This window comes from Denticeps clupeoides, chromosome 2, assembly GCF_900700375.1.
Source record: "Denticeps clupeoides chromosome 2, fDenClu1.1, whole genome shotgun sequence".
NCBI classification, from domain to species: domain Eukaryota; kingdom Metazoa; phylum Chordata; class Actinopteri; order Clupeiformes; family Denticipitidae; genus Denticeps; species Denticeps clupeoides.
The window spans coordinates 28,324,728-28,346,575 of NC_041708.1; the positions used below are offsets into that span (position 1 = coordinate 28,324,728).

A 21,848-nucleotide genomic window follows, 5' to 3' on the forward strand; every position below is an offset into this window, starting at 1 on the left:
GTAGAACGGCTTTATACACAGTACAGGCCAAAAGTTTGGACACCTTCTCATTCAATGTGTTTTCTTTATTTTCATGACCATTTACCCAGTCGAGATGGTTTGGGGTGAGCTGGACCGCAGAGTGAAGGCAAAGGGGCCACCAAGTGCTAAACACCTCTGGGAACTCCTTCAAGACTGTTGGAAAACCATTTCAGGTGACGACCTCTTGAAGCACATCGAGAGAATGGCAAGAGTGTGCAAAGCAGTAATCAGAGCAAAGGGCGGCTATTTTGAAGAAACCAGAATATAAAACATATAAAATATAAAAGTACATAACTCCACATGTGGTCATTCATAGTTTTGATGCCTTTGGTGAGAATCTGCCAATGTAAATGGTCATGAAAATAAAGAAAACACATTGAATGAGAAGGTGTGTCCAAACTTTTGGCATGTGGTGGTGCCCACATGCCAGCATGCCGCCCTGTCCACACAAAGAGACCTGTCCAAAACACTCCCTGACAAGAAGCAACAGTCAGTTTTGGAGCGTTTTTATTCCCACCCCCTCCTTAAAAACAGCTCTGAAGCCAGTGGCAGTAAAACGACAGACGCCCAGGACTTTAATTATGTTGCTATTGGACACGTGGTCCAGTGGAGCCACCCGTCCCTCACATCTCCTTCACGCTAAAGAAATTAACCCCCTCCGCTTGAAACACATTAGCTACCGCGTCTCGGGGAACATGTGCCTATTAATAGCCCTTTATAGTCTCTGGCTGTGAAGTCCCTCAAGCAGATCAGGGTCTTTTCTTCAAACGTTTGATATGTATGTAACACAATATTTGAGGAATTGTGATGCACAGCAAGTTCCTATTCCATGTAAATCTGCGTGAAATGGCTGTCTGGCCGGTGCCGTAAATCACAACGGTGTTGTTTGTTATTGCATTGCTGTTTTATGAGTGCTGGGTGCTTTGCCGGGACGTCCCGCCTGGGCTGCCTGTTGCAGAGTGGGTAGGGGTGGTGGCCTTCGTATTTTTAGGCTTTGATGGGAGGTCAGAAACCAATGAGTAAAAAAAAAAAGAATCACACTGTCATCATAAATCCCCCCTCTGGCCATGGCACAGCAGCAACACAAAGAGAGCAGTTCACTACATGAGATTATGTTCTTTTTGCTGCAGTCTTGTCAGTGCATTACTTGACTTGATTTGTCCATAAGAGTAATATTTAAAGGACCCCTTGTATGAAAATGTCACTTTGTGAGACTATTTAACATTAATACGAGTTGTAAATGTAATCTGGAATTTGTCCCCTTATATCGTCGTAAGGTATCGTAAAATGCTTTGTCTGCCTAGAGAATTTCCCACCCCTCCCATTAAAACGTAACTCCACCGACCATCATGGCTTGAAACTTTGAAGCATTGTAGTTTCTCGGTGATTTGATGCGAAAATGTCACGTGAGATCCGGATGAACCAGTGGGTTAATTTAATTTAAGCGACGACACACCAAACATGGCCTAATGAACATTGCGGTTGGTGAATGGTGTTGATGCCCGCTCACTTCTATAAGCCGTTCTCCTCCTCGTCCCGCCTCTCTCCTTCTCATTAGCATTTAAAGCTACACACAGCGAAACGGCGCATCCCGGGGAAATCTCATTATGGGACTGGATCAAAGTGGCTGTAATTCTGCATCAAGGCTGAATTTCAGAAAGATACTTCAGATACAGTATTAGGGGACATTTAGTTATAAAAAAAACTAAAATCTTCATAATAGGGGACCTTTAAGTAGTTACCCATCTTTCCAAATGAATGCAACAGTCCTCAAAATAAACACAATTCTGTAACATACAAAATGCTGTATGAGTGGCAAGTCTTCATTTAAATTAGTGTATTTCACTTTGAACAATTGAACAGGAGGAAAAAACTGAGGAAACAAAGAAAACTAAGTGATTAACCATTTGACTATTTTTGGCAAGTGACTATGGTATGAGGGGAACAATGCAGTCTGGAGAGTAGGATGATATGTGTATGTGTGCCCCTCTACACTATCACTCATCTGAAAACAAAACTGATTTGGATATTAAAGAGCGTGAGCCCAAAATAAAATTCCATGCATGTTTAATTCTCCTATGTGGTTGGAGGGAAAGGCTTTCTTCCATGTCCAGGCTAGTGTTACATGCCGGACTGTCTTTGCTTTGACCACCTCGTAAAATCAGGCTCATAAATATATTTCACATGTTATTTAATCTAAAGCAACTCCCAATGTCAAGCGAGTCTGAAGTTTTGGAAGTATGCAGCCTTGACCAAAGTATTTGCAAGCTCACAAGTTTACGAGTCTGGAAATGATGTGCACCTTTCTCAAATGGATTTAAATCTCCAGATCACTGTCACACTTGTCAGTGTTCATATTAAAATATATTCAAGCATTTTTTCACACAGTACTACTGAAAAGGTTTGAGTAATTTAGAAAATTCTTTGTTTTCCACGAATAATACGTGAAATGATACTCAACTGCATTTAGTGAAAACAGCGTCACACTAGAAGAATAATTAAGAATAATCAAGAATTGTTACTGATAATGGGCTTCATGCAGCTATTCCATTCATTAACAGCTACCATAGAATTTACAACATTAACCATGTCTGGACCAAATTTTTTATCAGAATTTTTTATATTATTTTAATGAACTAAACAATCAGTGTCAAAAAACAGTGAAACCCAGATTCAGCATCTTCTGAATAGAAGACCATTTCAGACCCTAGATCCCAATGTTGGAATTAATCAACTTCATATGTAACCTAAAAAAGATTTCAGTATAGTCTACTACTAATTAAAAGAAAAACACGTCATACATGCTCACATCAGCCTTTCTCTGTCTCAGTCTTTCTCTTTCCAGACATTCATCAAAGACAACTGTCAACAGACACGGTTTCAATCATTTCAAGCAGGAACATGTATGCATAACAGTTCACAAATTTATTAATTTAAACACAAATCAAATAATAATGTCAAAAACATCTGTACACATCTTTTGTTTTGTTTTTTTCTTGCAGACACAACAAACTTTGTGTTTCACAATGAGGCCCACGTACTGTAAATAATTTCCAGTTTGCATTATGATTGCAATAATTATTCATAAAAAAAAGCTTGCTATGTAAATCTATAAAACATTTTCCATGTCTACTGTTACTGTTACCTTGATCTAGCAGCAATATGTAGTTCCCGGGAAACGGGCGAGAGTGAGACAGAGGCAGAGGGGAGAGAAACTGGAAATGGTGGTGGTGGTGGTGGTGGTGGAGGTGGTGAGGAGAGTTTCCTGCGAGAGGGAGAGGTCGTCACCTGCCAGAGCGCGGCAGCGGCGGCCATGTGCAGGGAGGGGGAATTAGAAACAGATCGAGCCAGTTCCTGCTGAGAAAATTCACAGTCGGTCGCACGTGTATGTTCTCAACCCATTCCTCTTTTTTTTTTTTTTTTTTATCACTTTAGTGAGTAGTGGCTTTCTCAAAGTCCGAGAGCGACGGATGCTTTTTCCCAGTCCACAGTTACATACGCAATATCAACAGGCATAATGATTCTCAACTACAGTGATTTCAAAAGTGGACACAACAGAGCACGGTTCCAAAAAAAAAAATTATTAATAATAAAAAGGCTACTTCATACAAAATTACATTTGCTGTACAAGAACGCCATTTTTTTTCTTTCTTCCTGTCTTTTTTTCCACAAACAAAAAAATAACCAAAAAATAAAATCTAGCTGGAGATTTTTTTAAGTGCCTGCTGTGAAGGCTGAAGCTTTACTTGATTTAAGTAAGATAGCAGGGGTGGATGAGGCTGATATTATTATTATTATTATTATTTTCCCATTATTAAGAAAATGACCCTTGACTGTAAAGCTACCTACCGGGACCCTAGATTTCCTGCCACTCCTCCCAGGTTGTGAACACCTCTGAAGACACCCTGCATGAAATGTTGACCTAAAGACTAATGTTTCAGAGGAGAGGCCACGATCCGCTCACATCTAAGCATAAACACCGGGCTTTCTCTGGCCGGAACAAGTCAGAAAGCAATACAGACAGCAACAGGAACAGAAAAAAAAAAAAAAAACGACACTGAACCAAAAATGAAATTTCTCATTGACACTTGACATCCATGCTTTTGGTCTTGACAAAAAAAACAAGTTATCACAAAATCCCATTATCTACAATAATTGTTTAATGAACAACAACGAAAAAAACCCTTGAACACATCAACACTTTTTTTTGCCCCTGCACAAGCTAATGTACTAGCGGGCCTTTAGTACTTCAATGGAAAAAAAAAAAAAAAAAAAAAAAAATTTCAACAGCATGTACCTAAATGAATATAGCGAGGAATAGTCCAGTTATTACAAATGTACACACAAAAAGATTTCTTCTGTACACGATTGTCTAACCAATGTAAATAAAGTTTCTGTTTATTTTTTTCCTTAAATTACTAGAAAATCCGTTTTTTTCCCCCATCCCATAAATCTCTTGCTGTGGTGGAATCAGAGTACTTTGCAGTATGCAGAAAGGCACAAGTCTTTCAGAGAGGTACCTTCACGGGGTGGGGCTGGGGGAGCAAAGCCACTCACAAAGTCTGGGTTTCATAAATAAGAAGCGTAAGCACTTGGAAACAGAGAGCTGGCTGGGACAGTCACCGGGACCCCCTGTCTTCGTACCGTCGCGTAAAGAGAGAAGGAGAGCAGAGAGACAGGGGGAGACTAGCCGGAGGGGAGGAGGATTAGATCAAGTCGCGGTGGGACCGCGGTGTCTCGCGAAGGTCCGACGCGTCGGTAGCTCTGATTTCTTCACAGGTGTGAACCCTTGCAGAGTCCCGGCACAGACAGGGGCTGTAAAACATTTTGATGGCTTTTTTTTTTTTTTTTCCAGAAAAAAAGAAAAAAAAAAAAAAGAAAGCCAATTCACAGTAACCAGGGCCAGCAGCTGCAGCGCCGTAAATTCACTCTCCTCCGTTTCAGAAAAGGTTTGGGGTTAAGACGAATTGTGGCCGTATGTCAACACATTCACCGTGTCACTCTTTTTTTTCTTTTTTTCCTCCTTTAATTTTTTTTTCTTTTGGAGTGGAACACAAGACACAAGGCAACACAGGAGGCTTGGTGCCTCCCCCCCAAGCACTCCCCCTTCCCCGCTGTGCGGCAAGGGTTGCGGCGGGCGTGGGACGGGGGCAGAGGTCGCAGGCGGGTGGGCAATGGCTGTCCTGTGCTAGTCAGTCCCCGCTGCAGTGCTACAAGTACTCCAGGTCCAGGGCGTGGTGGAGGGCCATGAGGTCCGAGTGGCTGGAAATCCTCCAGAAGGGCATGTTGTGCTGCAGGCAGAGCAGAAAGAAAGAGTGTGAGTGTGTAAATACACACTTTGGCAGAAAAAACAATCATGCCCACAAGAAAGCTGGCCTTCTTAACGGCGCGTGACGCCGCACCAGCGGTTTGGAGGTGGCAGCGACGCATAAGCGCTGTGACTCCAGCTTCCCAGCATGCAGGAAAGAGCGCTGTAAACGTCAGCGTGGTTTGAAAGCAATGTGCCTGGGATTATTAACACTCACACTAACAGGCAAATATCTCCCGTTTTATTAAATAAATAAATATAGACACACACACACACACACACACACACACACACACACACCTTACTGACAGGCCTGTTGCAGGGAGAGGTCAGGAGAAATATGACTCTGCCAGAATGAAAGGGGCTTGTCAAGGAGAGTCTTTACCCCTTCCACACGGACCATTACCAAGCCTTATCAAAGGTATACGCTCTCCTGGGCACATGTTCTGCTTAGGGAAGCTTGCACTGACCCTTAAAAAGCTCTTTTCCTTTTGTTTTGTGAATTGTTTTCTCTTTCAGGTTTAAAGACTAAAGACATTATCAGTGTCCGCCTCGGCCAAGTTATTATCAATGTATACCTGAATAATGTATAATTCGTGCCTACGTGCCTTTTTCAATCATTTCTCATTTTGTGAGCTCGTATCTGTGCTTTTTATATTCTGCAACAAACTACTGATCAAATTTGAATAAAAATTCCAATTGTCATCAAAAAACTTTATGAACTTGAAACTCGTGTTGCTACTATTAATTAATAATAAGAACATTTCAACCGTCAAAACAGGATGAAATCGGGGGCTTCTCAAAGATTCACTTCATCTGCTCTAATCAGCAGCTCATCATGTTAAAGAAGGTCTCTGCTAGTGTTGGAACTCAACTAATAATTGACATGGAATGGCAGCCACAGAAATAGAAGGGCTGTTTGAATTTTTGCCGTTTACAGTAAGGGCCATTAGGTTTGCTTTAAAACCTGACAAGGTGCTCCTGTCAATGAGAGGGAGGTAACTTAAATCTCTTCAGTTGAGCGAAGGGGAAGGGGAGTTGCTCCAACCCACTCATACGCTGCATGCACATCAAAAGGTCTTGCCAATCAAGCTTTCCTGTTCCCACTCGTAAGACGCTTGCCATTGCAGTAAATATCCTAATTTGGTCAACAAAGATTTAAGCTCCTTAAATGCATGTTCTATTTATGGCCAGAGTCCCCTCTAAACATGCCTGAAAGGACTTGTCTAGCGTTACACGCATATTCACGCTGCTTAGACTCAGGGCAGAAATCTGTAATTACGGCATCTCGCCTCTGTAAACTTGAGCTGTCAGAGGAATGGAGCTGATTGCATTGTCAAGTTTGTTGGAACAGGATTTCGGGGCATGAGGGGGTTGAAAAGGGCTTGGGAGGGTTGGAAAACTTGTCCTCTTCAATACCTTTTTCGAACTCTGCTCCTCCTCCACTCCGTCTCCCACCACAACGTAAACGACTTTCCTGCCGAACCGCTGGATTACTCTCTCGAAGCAGCTCTCCTTCCCTGCGTAGCACAAAAAAAACACGCAGATTAAAGGCAATGGCAGCCACAACGGCACACGTGACAGGCTCGCAAGAGCAGGGCCGCTTCAGAACATGTTTGAAATGCACAATAAGTTACACAAAATTACGCAGTGTAAACACTTATCCCAGGCTCAGGGATTCGGAGAGATCAATGCCCTGATAAAGAGAGCCTGAAAAGCATTAAGTGTGTCTTTCTCCTCCCAGGTTCTGGGACAAATGGAGTTTAACAAGCTAAATCAGGCTCACATGCTAATGCCAGAGCAAGGAAACATGCAGCTCTCCCAGCCCACAGGATCTCTGCGTTAGCCGCTGATCTAGTTGAAAATAGACCAAAAGTGAAGGTTGATGTTTATTTTGTATTTGAAACACTGAACGGGGGAGAAATGTCCGTGTGGAATGACATAAATGTGCAGAAGTGGTTTCATATGCAAAAAAAAAAAAGAAAAAATAGGAGGCCCGGTTCAGGCCGGGCTCCAAGAAAATAATCCCAGACTGATTAGACCTCTTCCTTAAAGGCGAACATCAGCCCTCTCGTGTGTCCTCCCCACTGCCGCCTGGCCCAATCACAGGGCATGTGTCGCCCTCTCTTTACACATATCATCACAGTCACTAAGGTGGCCTGCCCGGGACCGCGTCAAGCGCCCCACCGTCCCACCCAGAGGGTCTCACCTATTTTCGTTGCGCTATAAATATTTTCAATGGGAAACACTATTCCCAGGCCGTAGAGCAGGACTTTTGCGAGGGCGGGGATGAGTTGCGTTGTGGTCACTAGGATGTTCACACAGTTTGACCTGAAAGCATAAGGGAGAGGGAAATTACATCACCCTAAATCACAAAAAGGAGGACAAGAAAAAACATGGACTTTACAAATTAGGGATGGTAACATTCGTCATGTGGAACGCACCAGGCCGTCACACCGTGATGAATGTCACTTAAATAGTTTTCCAATGATATAATGAGGCTCCTAACGTGCTATTATTCTCAATAATGAGACACTCAAGTGTTCGAACACACGCCGGATTCCTCAGTTTTGAAAGCACAAGGTCTAGCAGAAATTATTTATACCACATGCTGATTTATACATATGTGGGATGGGACTGTCTATAATTTTCCTGTGCTAAGGCCTACCTTGAGTGGATTAATGTTAGTGCTTTCAGTGCCAGTGTTAACCAGGAGTCCGTCAAGGCTTCAATTTCTGCTCGCAATTGCAACCAGGCTTCCCTTTTGGCCGGGCCCAGTAGACCTTAAAAATGAACAGGCAAAAAAAAAATGTGTTTGAACTGGCCCATTCACCAAATACTTTCAAAATTTCTAAATAAATAAATATGTGCCCTTTTTTTTTTTTTTTTTTAAGTTCTGCGCATGAATTTTTGTGAAATTACATGCGAGGACAATGTCGACACACCACCCCGGCAATTTGTTGAAAAAGCCGTTTATTGGGGATTACCTCCAACGTTATTTTTGTAGGTGGTGTAAATTTCTTTTACTCGTCTGTAGCGGAAGGCCAGCTTTCTCATCCAGTCCACGCCTCCCCTCACGCCAGTGGCCAGGCACAGGTTGGCACTGGTGGCAGCAGCGTGAAACCCGTCAGTGCTGAAGTTGTATGTGCTGGGGAGAGAAGGGAGACTCTAAACGTTGTACTATGTGGGTGATAGGTGAGGCTTTAAAGTCCATCGATGAGCACTGGGGTCTCTACCTGAGATCCTGTCCATTGTCATCTGAGGACACATCGTCGATATGGACCTGATCGCACTCCTGAGGAAAAAGAAGGCTTCATTGTGAGCAAAATGATGATCAAATAGCCACCCCCCCATAACACACACACACAGAAAGAGAGAAAAGAGGTATGATTAATGATTTTCGCATGCAAAAGCGGCTGCGATTTTTGCAGCTTGAACTCATGAGGAGACTAATGTCAACAACCGAAGAATTTCTATTCGGAGACTTAAGCCCTCCGTCCGACGCTCAAATCGTCCCTCAACCACTTCCAGGAATGAGCCCCCCACCTGCTAAATCTTAATACAAATAAACAGCACCATCCGGGGGACGGGAGGGTCCAGGCATAGTGCGCCTCCGCCACTAGGGGGATCTCTGCTTATTTGTAGTGCGACGCGAACGATTACGTTGTGGTCGGCGTGCGGCTCCAAACGCCTGCGAGGAAGGGATTTGCCTTTGCTGTTGTGTTTTTTTTTCTCTCGTTATTCCCCCCCCACTTTACACACACGTAGACAAACACCCACACACACCAGGGCACGAACAAAGAGATAGCTGTGGAACCATGGGAGCGTCTGCGTTCCCTTCGGGCTCTCCACTTCTTGGAGAGGCTGAGTGATTCTGCAGCTCGAGCGCTGATTCAGCCAGTGTACACAGTAACACAAACCAGACTTTCTGGTAAATGTAACGCACTAGAAAAATTGAACCTGATGCTAACCGCCAATGAAATTATGACCTCTGATTGCTGCTGAGCCACACACCAACACAGCCTGGGGCCAGCGTTCTGGAGAAAGCAGACTGGAGAAAATCTGTTATTAGTTTTCCATTTATAGGCGTCCCAGCGCCCCCCTTTCCCTCCCCCCGGAGTGCAGGCCTGACTGCTGGAGAGCTTCGCCCAAGCATTCAGGTCAACAAATTTCCAATGAAGAGAAAGGCGGTTGGTTGGCTTTGACGGGGCTTGCGTGAAAATGTAAGGGGCTTCGTTTAAAATGTCACTCAGATTTGTCGAAATAGAAAGTGAACCGTTCTAGCTAAATGAAAAGTGAAAATCATTTTATAGCGCACAGGAGGGCCGGGCTGAAAAGTCAAGTCCTCTATTACTTGAGGGTTGATTAATCAGATTCTTTTGACACAACACCATTGTGTTTACTGTTCAAATGGCATTTCCTATTCCTTAAGCTTTTCTTAATTAAGTCCTAACTGCCTCTTAAGATACAGAAAGGATTTCCTTGTGTTAACTCAGTCTGAACCTGGCCAAATGCTGACGTTATTGCATTCCACTCTAATGCTAACGCAGGGTAGGGGTAAGGGCTTTGGACCGTAAACCTTTTTTATTTTACTGGTTCCCCTCTGAACAAATTTTTCATCTCCCTGGATTTGTGGGGAGAGGGAGGGGAGCAGGAGAGAGAGAGGGACGTGTGGAGAAACTCAAACCAGCTGTTCTTTAACAGAATTAAAATCTTGACCCCCAACCCCTGTTCTAATGCAGCCATTCTCTAGCCAAGCCTCTCCCAGCAAGCCCTGAGATCCAAAGAGGAAAAGACTTTGACCTGGTGACCTTCTTCTCCTCTCCTGGCCTCCACAGGCTAAGATAAGGGGGTGGAGGGGGGAGAGAGTGTGTTTTGGGGGCGTAAGGGGGGCTCAATGTGACCTCACATGGAGCGCTGTGAATGCTGTGGAGCGAAAGATGGACTGCCAGTTGGAGCCGAGGCCCAGGAACAACTCAAGCTGTTTGTGTAATCTGTTTGTAGGCAGTCGCCGTATCTAAAATACTTGTGAAGAACCAATTTGTCAGTGGCTGGAGACCTCTGGACAGGACAAAACCATTACAGAACTATAAATGTGAAGTAGAACAAGGTGGAGTAACAGCCATGGGGTGTGTGTGTGGGTGTTAACTTTAAACTTAACAGAGTTCCCAAAACGTGCATTAGGCAAATTGTACGAATTTAAGCTTGTTACATGTATTTTAATACTTACCAAGCTCAATCACGAGCCTTAAAATGTGCACAATAAAATATTGAATGAGCCAAAGTGAGCGTTTGATCAAATTCTAATCAAGAATAACCTAACTGGCTTGAATATAACACAATTCAACCCCCTAGTTACAAACTATCATATTTGGCACCATATACCAGCGTTGTGTTTTGTCTCAACTGTGAATGTAACTTGGACTGATTTTCAGACATATTTTTCTTAAAATAAATAATGTTACCTTTCACACTTTTTTGAATGCCTGTATTGTTGCATGAATGGATTCATGGGTGAATATTTGTTCTGATGGCTGCATAACCACACCTATCCCTAATAATGTAGTACATTTTGTCAAGAAACTCTTCATCAAATCTTCTAGCCAGCTGTGGATTTAAAAAAAAAAAAAAACATTTTTTGCTAAAGCTTTTCCCCAATGGCATTGAGTTTATGCAGCCTTTAAAATCCCCAGTTGTTGTGACACACAATTAACAGTTGTGTTGTGGAACACGGACCGCCGGGAACGAAGGTTAGAACAGCGAAAAGAATGTGCAACCTTCTGACAATTACAGTGCACAGCTGGGGCTCTCGCATAAAGCACTTGAAGGGCCACTCTGGAAGCTGGAGAACCGCTCTAATGGAAGCCTTACTGTAACTCCTGAGACTCATTAGGGGTGCTGCTTGAGCACTCGTAAACACCGTTAATCCTAACAACCAGAAACCAGGCAGGTTTAAGTGGTTAAGTACAGTGTGCGACTGGTGAAGCGAGCCTGGGACGCAGGTATTTCATCTCTGTGATACGTTCTCTGGTAGTACCGAGTTGTGAAGAGGATCCACGGCGTTGCCCTTCCGTCACCGAGGCCAGTTGCTTGTTCACTCCCCCTTTCCAAGCAGTGGTCCTTCCAAACCTACAATCACCACTAACTCAAGCCAGATGTTTCTACTGTATGCTGTGCAAAGATCCTCCTCTATGATCCATACATAATTACCTCTTATGCAAACACTTTTTCTTTTTAATTCATCATGTGTTTTCCCCAAACACTTTTCATGAAACAGTTCTTGTCCAGTGATGCAGGGTAAAATAAAAGACAATGGAAAAAAAATGACTGGAAATGGAGCGGGTTCGAGATCTAAAAAAATAAAATAAACACCTTTAAATCAGCTTTCATCCTATCTGCAGCTCTCTCTCTCTCTCTCTCTGTTGGACCATTGAAACCTTTTCATTTATAGGAAGCTATCAGAGGCTCCTTTGTTCCCCTGGCATCTGTCATTAAGCAATCAGCTCAGACGGACTGATTCTTCCTGTAGGCCAGGGAAAGACTCTGCTGGTGACTGCTCACAGTGAGACAGAAATGGAGAGAGAGAGAGAGAGAGAGAGAGTGCTGCAGAACGTCAAAAAAGAAAAGCATTATTTAACAGTACGATCCTCACCTCCCCTGTCCTGCCGCTAGACCTGGAAACGTCCATATTGCATTACGCTTCCTGTTTTTTTTTTTTTTTTTTTTTTAGGGGCACAGGAGGAAAGGGGCTTTTATTTCTGCCTGCGTGCCCTTGGCCGGAGCCAGAGTCTGACGGCCATTTTACCTCGACGAGGCCGGGTGCCCTCACAGGTGAGCGGCCCCGGCAACAATGCCACAGTGTGAGCGATTACAGCCGTCATCACAGCCTTCCTCCCACCCTACAAGCTAATTCCATGTGAAAAAGCCCAATCCATGGTTCGCAGGTTCTCAATGCTGCCACTCCAGTGGCAGGGTCTGTCATCCCCCCGTCTGAGGGCGGTTCGTGACCTCACCCTACCCACCTCAACCCCCCAAAAAAGCTTTCCCACCGCGGAGAGTCCATGCCGCAGCGAGAGAGAGGTGCAGATTACCTGTGGGTCAGGCACAGGATATAGTGAACAAAGGGACTTCTTCAAACCCACTTCATTCCAATCCACAGTCTGTGCTTGAGCAGTCAAGGAATTCATACAGTGCCGCGCCGCCAGCACTCTCAAACACATGTAGCAACAATTTATTAAGCCGAGAGAAAAACAGAAGAAATAAAGGAGAAAAACACAGCAATGAATTTTTTGTATTTGGCTATAAATCAAATAATTACAGTGCAAATCTCTAAATCCAATTTTTTCCAACTTAGTGGAATTCACTTAGTCGCTAGTTCTTGTCAGTGGCCTAGAAATGTTATCCTTCCTCCTTAATATTACATTGAGTGAAATGTAAAGATTAGCCAATAGCCCCACAAAACATTTTTACTTTTTTAAATGGAGATCTCACGAGCCTGACAAGCAGGTGCTAGATCTCCGCATTTAACACGAGACGAGTAATCTATTTTTAAATACCATCATTTGTCATCAGACAAATGTTAGATTTTCCGCAGACCCTCGACCCCTATTCTTATACGGAGCTGCTAAGCTACACTAAGGGGTGTGGGGGAGGGAACTGAGGGATGGAAGGGGGGGGGGCATGTTGAGAGAGGATAGACAGTTGAAGTTTGAAAGCACTATTTTCTCTCTCTACTCTTTCCAAAACACATCAGTGGTCCTGTCTGGGGACCCTCAAATGGCTGTCAGACAGCAGCCGGCCCAGTGCTACTGCGTCTAGACAAAAGATGCATTAAAAGCCAGACACAGAGGGAGAGTTATGATAATGGCCCCTTCCCCATTCTAAAGGACATATAGTATGTTATTAAAAAAAAAAAGAAAGCTTTTTCCTCTATAAAACATTGTCTTCAGTGGACGTAAAAAGAAAGAAATTGCTTGAAAGGGTCATCTGTACCATTACAGATTTCTCATCTGTACTGAGAAAATTGAGGGAAAAGATCACCTTCAATAAAACAGACTGTTCTGTTCATTAACGTCCAAAGAGTGTAGAATACATCTGTAATGAACAGTAATACGCATTAAATTAAAGCAACATGAAATGTTGGGACTTGCAACATGCTGTGAGCTGCAACAGGGAAAATGAATGTGCCGTAAAGGCCGTGGGTGCCGCAGGTATGCAACGCTCGGAGGTGCGGCAAGGCTAATCAAAACCGTTCCCACCTCTCCCGGCCGCTCCCCGAGAGCGGCTCCTCTGTCACCAGTGCCGGCCTTTGTCCTCCAGACGCCAAGTGTTGTTTTCTGTCCCGTGGAGTGGGGGGCCTTTTCCAGTGCCACATACTGACCTACATGCATGCTACATACGCATATATATATATATATATATACACACACACACACACACACACACACACACACATTGCATATGTATTCTCTCAAGTACACACACACACACGCACGGTCATCCCTGCTGGAGTCTCGGGTACCGCGCAGCGCTGACACCCCGCTCACGGCCGAAGAGGAGTTTATTATAACAGCAGCCCTCGCGGCCCTGCCAGACAGTCACAGATCCCCACAGGAGCTGCAGGGTATCCGTTTCTGCCGGCCGCTCGGCCCAACAACGGCACCAACATGGCAGCGCGGAGTCGCTGCCCTCAAACGGCCTGATATTTCACATGAGTCATTAAACAGTGCTTTACAAGCTCGCACGGGGGCGAAAGTGACACTAAGCAAACTGTAGTTGAATTATCGAAGCGCGTGACGCCGTTGCATGATTGAATGTGTGATGAAGTCAGCCGGGAGCAACCAAATGAATGAGGATAAAAATCATTCATGTTTAGCAAACGCAATGTTTAGTAATGCAATTAAAAACATAAGATATACAGGGCACACTGTAGAATAATTGACAAAAAATGAAGTGCTGCATTATGTGGTTATAAATCTAGAATTCAGTACTACAGTGTGTTAATAGCGCATGGAAAAAAAATTACAGAACAGGAAGAAAACAGATTTACTACACCCTATTATTGATCAATAACAGGATCATATTGCTGACAAGTGTTTCAGAAATACATCCGGCCAATGTAACTGATTAATATTTTAGTAGAAAAAAGGGGGCATTTTGTACATGTTTCCTTTATTTAAAAGTGATCTCAGTGCTGGGTGGAAATCGATAAAAAAGTTTTCTCTTTCCCGTGTTTGGTGTTCAGGTCAGGACATAGACACATCTCGCTCTGCCATCTCCTCTGCCATCCTGGGAGCTGAGAGTGGGTGAGTGAAGGAGAGAGAGGGAGGGAGGAAGAGAAACGGATCCCTGCTGACCCCCCTGGCATGCCCTTTTCTTTTTATTACTCTCCTCTGCATCATCACTCATCAGCAATATCAGCACTGAGCAAGTGCCACTCACACATGCACAACTACAGCATGTCTGCGCATGCACACACACACACACACACACACATGCCTACTCCTAATCAAAAATATACTCCAAAGAATTCACATGCACACAAACATTCACTCATGTGCACACACACACATCACACATCTACACTCTAATGCAACTATACAGACACACACACACACATTGCGCATTAAATCTGACCAGATATTTACTGTTGAGAAAGAGGTACCATCGTGGTGGTGTGAGCCGAGCGACCCGCTTTTCGACTAAATTCGATTCAGCCTGCATGTGTAAGTGCTTTGGAATCGCATACGGCGGAACTCGGTTCTGTTTACGTGTAAATCAGCTCAGAGTACACACAACAGACTGAACATACAGAGCTCACAGATTTGCTGCATAGCAATACAAAACAAGAGGAGATATAATACTGAGCACCCATCATTTTGTGCAACAAATAATTCAACTGTTTGCTTTAGGGATTAACTTTTGAAAAGGGCAGATTCAATATTTGAATACACTCCTCTGTCTACCTGTATATATTTGTATATTAGCACTCTGGTTATAATTTGGTGATGTATATTGCACTGCACTGTATGCTGTAGATTCCTCTGAACGTCTGCAACATTTGTGCATATGTGAAATAACACAACCGGCATAATGCTCAATTATGTCAACACCAGACTCAAAGTCTGTGGAAAATTTGTGTCAAATGCTCATTACATTCAGAATAGCTGTGGTGTAAATATTGCAGTAACAATTTTAACAATACTGATGTCTGCTATCTATAAAAAAGACTACGGATATAGCCTACAGACATGATGTAGAGTTTGTTCTCGGATTCGGCACGACGGGTATCAAAAGCTTGTCAGCGACAGCGTCTGTCCTGGTTTTTTACCAAGAGATACACTCCAGGCTTTTCAAGTGTCAGAATGAAATGTAGTAATTCTGTAATTGAGACAGAGCAGAAGACGAATGCGCATAGCACGTTCGCGTAATTTTATAAAAGGCCAGAAAAACTTGCAATTCATCTGTGAGCAGTTTCATCACACATGAAAAGAAAAGCAAAATATGGGACAGATGTGGAGCAAAAAAAACAAAAAAAAAACACACACATTCAGTCCCACTGCTGCAAATGACTGAGGCACATCTATTAAAATGAAGTGCAGTTTGCTCAGTCTTGCATGGTGCGGCATAAGGAAATATTTAACAGCCAATTGCTGCCGATTAACTTTGATCACAATGACAGCAATTGGAACCTCCCCGTCACTCCGATGGCTAAAGGAGCACAAACATTTTCATTCTCTTTTTCCTTCTCTCTCTCTTTTTTTCCCAGCGGTGCGGTGTGTGTGCGGCACGACGTGGAGGTGACTAATGAGACCTGGCAGGCTCGCCGCAGCTCTCTTCACACTTAAGTATCAAACAAAACATTTCCTCTCCTCCAAGGTCAGCCCTGCGCGGGACGGGCAGGAAAATGGTCGGTGTCGTGTTCTGGAGAGCCGGAGCCTGAGCTTCGCGGTGCCCAAACTGGCCGCCGGTGACCCCGCTGGCCTCTACTTTCTAAACCCTCACCGGATAAAGGCCAGACGCATATATGCCCCCCGGCCTACGACCAGTCCCACTTCAGGGGCAATTTTAAGTTACTGTTCTTTTTTTTTTTTTTTTTTTTTTTAACTCACAAGAATCACCGAAGCGGACGGGTGATTTCATGCCTTGACTTGGAGACCGTGGCCCCGGCGGACAGTGACACCGAGCACACAGCATGACACACAGACAGACAGAACCCACGCCGAAACACTAGAACCTGACAAATTGCACCAGCCGCTAGAGGAGGGGAGGCAGGCTGCAGACGTAGGCCGGCGGAGACTGACAGCGCATGTAAAATTCATGGAGTCCCTTGGGCCCTGAGGTAATACTTCACCACTGAGGGACGTAACTGAGAATCGGGCACCCCGCTATTAAATGGTTGTTGATGCTTAAGCTAAAACTTTAATGGAGCGATCTTGCTCGTAACGTAATGCATACACTCCTGTTGTGACTTATCTACATCTCAGTCTAGCTCTTAAATATTACGGCGGCAAAAACACACTGCAAAATCCATCATGGCATTTGGAGGGAAATTGGCACAGCGGGTGAATGACAAAGCTCACTGGCAAATCGCCGACAGGAAGAGAGACAGAAAAAAACCAAAAACGCAAGGGAGACTTGACTTACTTCTAGGTCATTGAAGAATAAATGCGTGTCTGCCAAGTTGAAGATCATTTCTTCCATTCGTAGGCCCAATGACACAGACGTTGGTGGATCCTTGAATAAAGCAAAAAACACAATTATTTTTATACAGTTTATACATTTAAGAAATAACTATTGACTGCAGCATACATAATTCTACAATAAAGTACAGCATGGAGTACAGAGTAAAACAACATACTACTTATCTTTACATACGTAGTACATATTTTACTTTAATGGGCAGTTTAGCACATTTTTTGTCCTTCTTTTTTCATTGTCCAACGGTTGGGCCCGTCCATGGGCCTGTGCTCTTTAAAAAAGGTTTTTATTCTTTCTTTGACCTCGCACCGAGTGATATACTGCCCAGTAGCGGTCCGCGGCCCGGACGCTGGGAACTGCTGCTGGAAGGGACCTGACTGGCTCAAAATTCTTGTCACCTTGGTTTGAATGCTTTAATTGGCAGCTGCCCTAAAGGTTATCCTACAGACCTAGATACACACAGACCGCAGAACGATAAGAGCGGCCGCCAGGCTTTACTAACTGGCATCAACTAACCCCACACTGCTGTTGACGTAAGACCCGAAACCCTCTCAGGTTTCTCATGCTTACTTCAACATTTATGACATCCTCAGGGGGTGAACTCCTTTCCTCTTTCTAAGCACCTTTACAGAAAGAAAAGGCCGCATACAGCATCCACCAGCTGCAAGGAGTCCTTTTAGGTTGTTTTTCTACAGGTTCATATGAACCTTTAATCACTAAGCCTGCACGTTGGGTTAAGTTTCATCAGTAACGTAACACTCTCTGTAACGGTGATATGGTTTGGTTGATAATACAGTGGCAGGACTGGCTGCACTCTAAATAGTTAATGACTCTCTGGCTGTGTTTTCCCCTCGCTGCCTGTAGCACAGAACCTGTCACCCGCAGCATGACGTATTACATTATTATATTATTCATAGGGTCATCAATACCTAATAATAAATGCTTTTTCAAAATGTATTGTGCTCAAATTCAGATTTCTGTCGGAAACTGCGCCTTAGTTTGCACTCGGCAGGCCCTGTCTCCGCTATTTTTCTGAAAGGGCTTTACATGAGGGGGTGCGGGAGAGGTGCGCATCAGAACTAATGCTGTCAGCTGGCATTTCTGCGGGGATTAGCCACTAAAGCCACCTGAAGCAACACCTGAGCTTTTAACTGATTACTTGTCACACTCAACAAAGCTAATGTTTTAAGTAAAGGGCGGGGCGGGCCAACCACACATGAAGAAATGAGCAGAAATACTCTTTTGGTCAGTAGACTGGCAGATTAAAAATGTCTTGTACCCCATTTCACTCAATTCAATATCCGCTGGGGAAAAAAGTATGTTGTCAGCATTGTTCCTTGGACATATTTTCAGGACCTGGTGTAAAACCTTTTTTTTTTTTTTTTTTTAAATGTGTGAGAATTTGCCTGAGGGTTGTAGCACATCAATCATAACTTGGTTCATTCGAGCCAGCCATGTTAATAAAAGCAGGTTTTGGTGGCAGTAGGAATTTAAAGTGCAGCTCCCCGGCCCGGCGAATCCTCTCCAATTAAATCTAAACAATCATTCAGCGCAGAAGTTAAGAATACAAGCAGGCCAGAAGGGCTGCTGCTGTCACTGCTGCAGCTACACCTGTCCCCAGCCGTCAGTGCCATCCGCAGGGTGCCAAGTTCCCCGCTGTCGCACCTCCCTCATCCCCCACCCCGAAAACACTCCTCCAGCCCAATGGCCACACAGCTGGCCCCAGCCATCAGCTTTATGGAAGCGAGATGCCTCAATGCCAATTAGGATAACTGATCACCACAGCGGTGTTCTCGGATACAGCTCTATTTATAGGCTCCGCTCAACAGCTCAGGAAAATATTGGAGCTTTTTTTCATGTCTACACATGAACAGCATCCGACATTATTTCTGATGTGCCACCACTGTAGGTTTTTGTTATATTGTTCACATCGTAATAGCTGTGGTCGGAGGTGGTGTGTCGGCAACTCTGCGCTGAAGGGTAAGACTTGGGAGGCTGTCAGGTTCTATAAGGAGAGGAACTGTGAGACAGGACCCTATAGAGTCAGGAGGTCTTCCTGTTGCAGAGGGCCGCCTGGCGCTGGGAGCTCGGGGGAGACGCATGGGGGAGGCCGTGTCTCTGGGGCTGCGGAGCTCTGCACTTCTCTCTCTCTCTCTTTACCCAGCATGCATGGCTAAGATAAAGTAAATAAACACTCAAGGGTCGGGGTGCAGGGCTCCTTCACCCTTAAAACAAAACACTACCCCCATCAAACACCCGCATTCCAGAACAAAGGGAGTCCTCCAACCACTGAGACCAAGTGCACAGACACATGAGCACCCGTGTCATTATCTAAAACGGGGGAAAAAAATCTCTGTTCCCCTAAAAGTAAAGAAAATAGTCCAACCTTGGGGGATTCTTCTTTTTCTTTTCAGGTACATTTTAATTACAGACTGCTATTCATATACAAAGGGGGGTTACATATTCAAGTAAGGCTGAATCCAAGTTACATAAATACAAGACCTCTGCAAACCATGAGAATTGCAGATCACTATATTTCCCAAAATGTTTGTTTGGAAGTTTAAATTTAGTTAAGATTGACCATGTAAAATAACAAAGTGACCTACAAAAGTACACTACTCCCATTCATATGTCTATAACCTTCTAACAAACATAACAACTAACACTGTTTTTAAAGGCTTAAAACCACAATGGGACATCTGAGGCAAAGAATTTAATTAATTAGATCTAGAACATTGTCTATTTTTCTTTAAGCCGCACAGCCATTTTATACTGTACGGGTCAGAAACATATTGTAGACATTCACAGTGCAACTGTTCTGTGCTCCTATCCTCTACCAGCCAGCTACATATCTCCAACAGCTGCAGGACAAGGCGAATACTTGAGAGGCCTCATCGGACCTATTAAAAAAAGAAACAATTATCTAGACCCTGAGTTCCGCTCTCTGTGCGGCACATGCATTTAAACCGGCTGCCCCTCTCCTGCCGCAGAAAGTCGCCAGATAAAACAACGTGCTGATGTCACTCACCCTTCCATATCTGTTGGCGTAAGACCCCGTGAGCAAGGAATGGAAAACGATGATTGTTTCATCCAAGTCCCAGATGAAAACGCGCTGGGGAGAAGCAAGAAAACAAAAATCAATGGTGCACTCTGTAGCCTGCAAACCGATCCCCTCGTCAATAAGTAAGGGGGCATGTACTGTATTTATGTGCCCCGAGGATGCTGATCCATTTGCTAGAGACGGTCACCAGAGCTTTCCACTGCCACCGCGAAGGAACCCATTCCTGCACCCTACATTAAAGCAATCAATAGTGACAAACTCATTAACTAGATATGTTAACATGCCATGATGGCAAGACTATAACTGGAGCTATTAACTTCCTCCAAATGCATATCATATTAATGAAAAGCTACCGTCGCTGCCTACTCCATGATGACACATGACTCATATTTGGAATTCGTAGGCATGCACATACCGGGTTAATGCTGCAGAGTCATTAACAATGTACAGCAGTACATTAGAAATGATATATAGAAATATAGAGAAATGCGTGGGCAATGTATCAATTTTCTGAAAACTTCAATCTAGGGCCATTACTGGTTCTAAAAAAGCTTACCGAAAATAATAACCAAATGCGCTTTACTATATAATTCAGGGTATCTGCAGGTTGCTGGAAGCCACATTTAAGAATTTTTAAGTCCACGTTCATCAAATTTAAGACCATGCATCGGGGTTGTCCACCATACTGTGTGGTTTTTGATGCTGCTTGCCGCAGAGCAAGAACAGGTGGCAGCGGGCACTGGGTGGCTGTAGCGGCATGTGATAACCAGATTACTGACAGACTGAAAGCTTGTTTGATTTATTGATTTGATTTATTGGGTCTGCAGAATATTAAGATGTTAAAACTACTAGTCATTTTTAATTAGATTTAAGGCCATGGAATCCATGGAAACTGGGGCAGTGGTGGCCTAGCGGTTAAGGAAGAGGCCCTGTAATTAGAAGGTTGCCGGTTCGAATCCCGATCCGCCAAGGTGCCACTGAGGTGCCACTGAGCAAAGCACCGTCCCCAAACACTGCTCCCCGGGCGCCTGTCATGGCTGCCCACTGCTCACTCAGGGTGATGGGTTAAATGCAGAGGACAAGTTTCACTGTGTGCACCGTGTGCTGTGCTGCTGTGTATCACATGTGACAATCACTTCACTTTATTACTTTATTATTATTATGATGTTTTAACCTGATAAAATATATTACAAATTAATTGGTTGAAAATGATTATTCTGTATTGTTTTCTGATGTTTATCTATTTCTGCATTGTGTGCATGTGGGTTTATGCATGTGGCTCAGGGATACACTGCACTACCTCAAGGTCAGAGTCCGGAGGCGGAGATGGGTTATTGTTCCTTCTCCCCCGTCCACGTGACTTTCCATCCGAAGCCCGACGCAATCGATCCGAATCTGAATCTTTAATGGGGGTTGATGGACTGTGGATTGTACTGTACTCTCCTGAAAGAAAAGTGTATAAAAAAAGAGGGAAATAAAAAAAAAGGCTTTCACCTTCAAAACCGTACAACACGGCTAGATCCCCTTACCCGGTTAAGGGCCTGTGTTGTTGCTGCCGCCCACATTGTCTAATGCTCTTTAGCTCTCATATTTTTACACCCCTGACCCCATTTTAAAAAATGATAAGAGCGCTCTGAAACGTGGCTTATGTGCCCACGTATCCATGGAGCATTTCTTAATTACTCCAAAGCACCAAAGGGCACTAAAAGGAAAAGTTAATCAAGGAGTCAAGAGGAAGAAGGATGGAAATCCACATCT

General features: G+C 44.0%; 1 protein-coding gene across 15 annotated transcripts in view; it reads right to left on the minus strand.

Moving 5' to 3' along the window:
• Window positions 1-3,411: 3,411 nt before the first annotated feature.
• Window positions 3,412-21,848, minus strand: part of eya1 (EYA transcriptional coactivator and phosphatase 1) — a 52,547-nt gene continuing 34,110 nt past the window's right edge. For all 15 annotated transcript variants that reach the window (XM_028965370.1, XM_028965333.1, XM_028965326.1 and 12 more), the window contains 9 exons: window positions 21,391-21,533; window positions 20,058-20,141; window positions 16,976-17,065; window positions 8,566-8,624; window positions 8,317-8,477; window positions 7,998-8,112; window positions 7,539-7,660; window positions 6,749-6,849; window positions 3,412-5,312 (listed from right to left, as the gene is read on the minus strand). In XM_028965370.1, coding sequence (XP_028821203.1) covers window positions 5,232-5,312; window positions 6,749-6,849; window positions 7,539-7,660; window positions 7,998-8,112; window positions 8,317-8,477; window positions 8,566-8,624; window positions 16,976-17,065; window positions 20,058-20,141; window positions 21,391-21,533 — 956 coding nt within the window. In that variant the 3' untranslated portion in view covers window positions 3,412-5,231. The remainder of the gene's footprint in view (window positions 5,313-6,748; window positions 6,850-7,538; window positions 7,661-7,997; window positions 8,113-8,316; window positions 8,478-8,565; window positions 8,625-16,975; window positions 17,066-20,057; window positions 20,142-21,390; window positions 21,534-21,848) is intronic.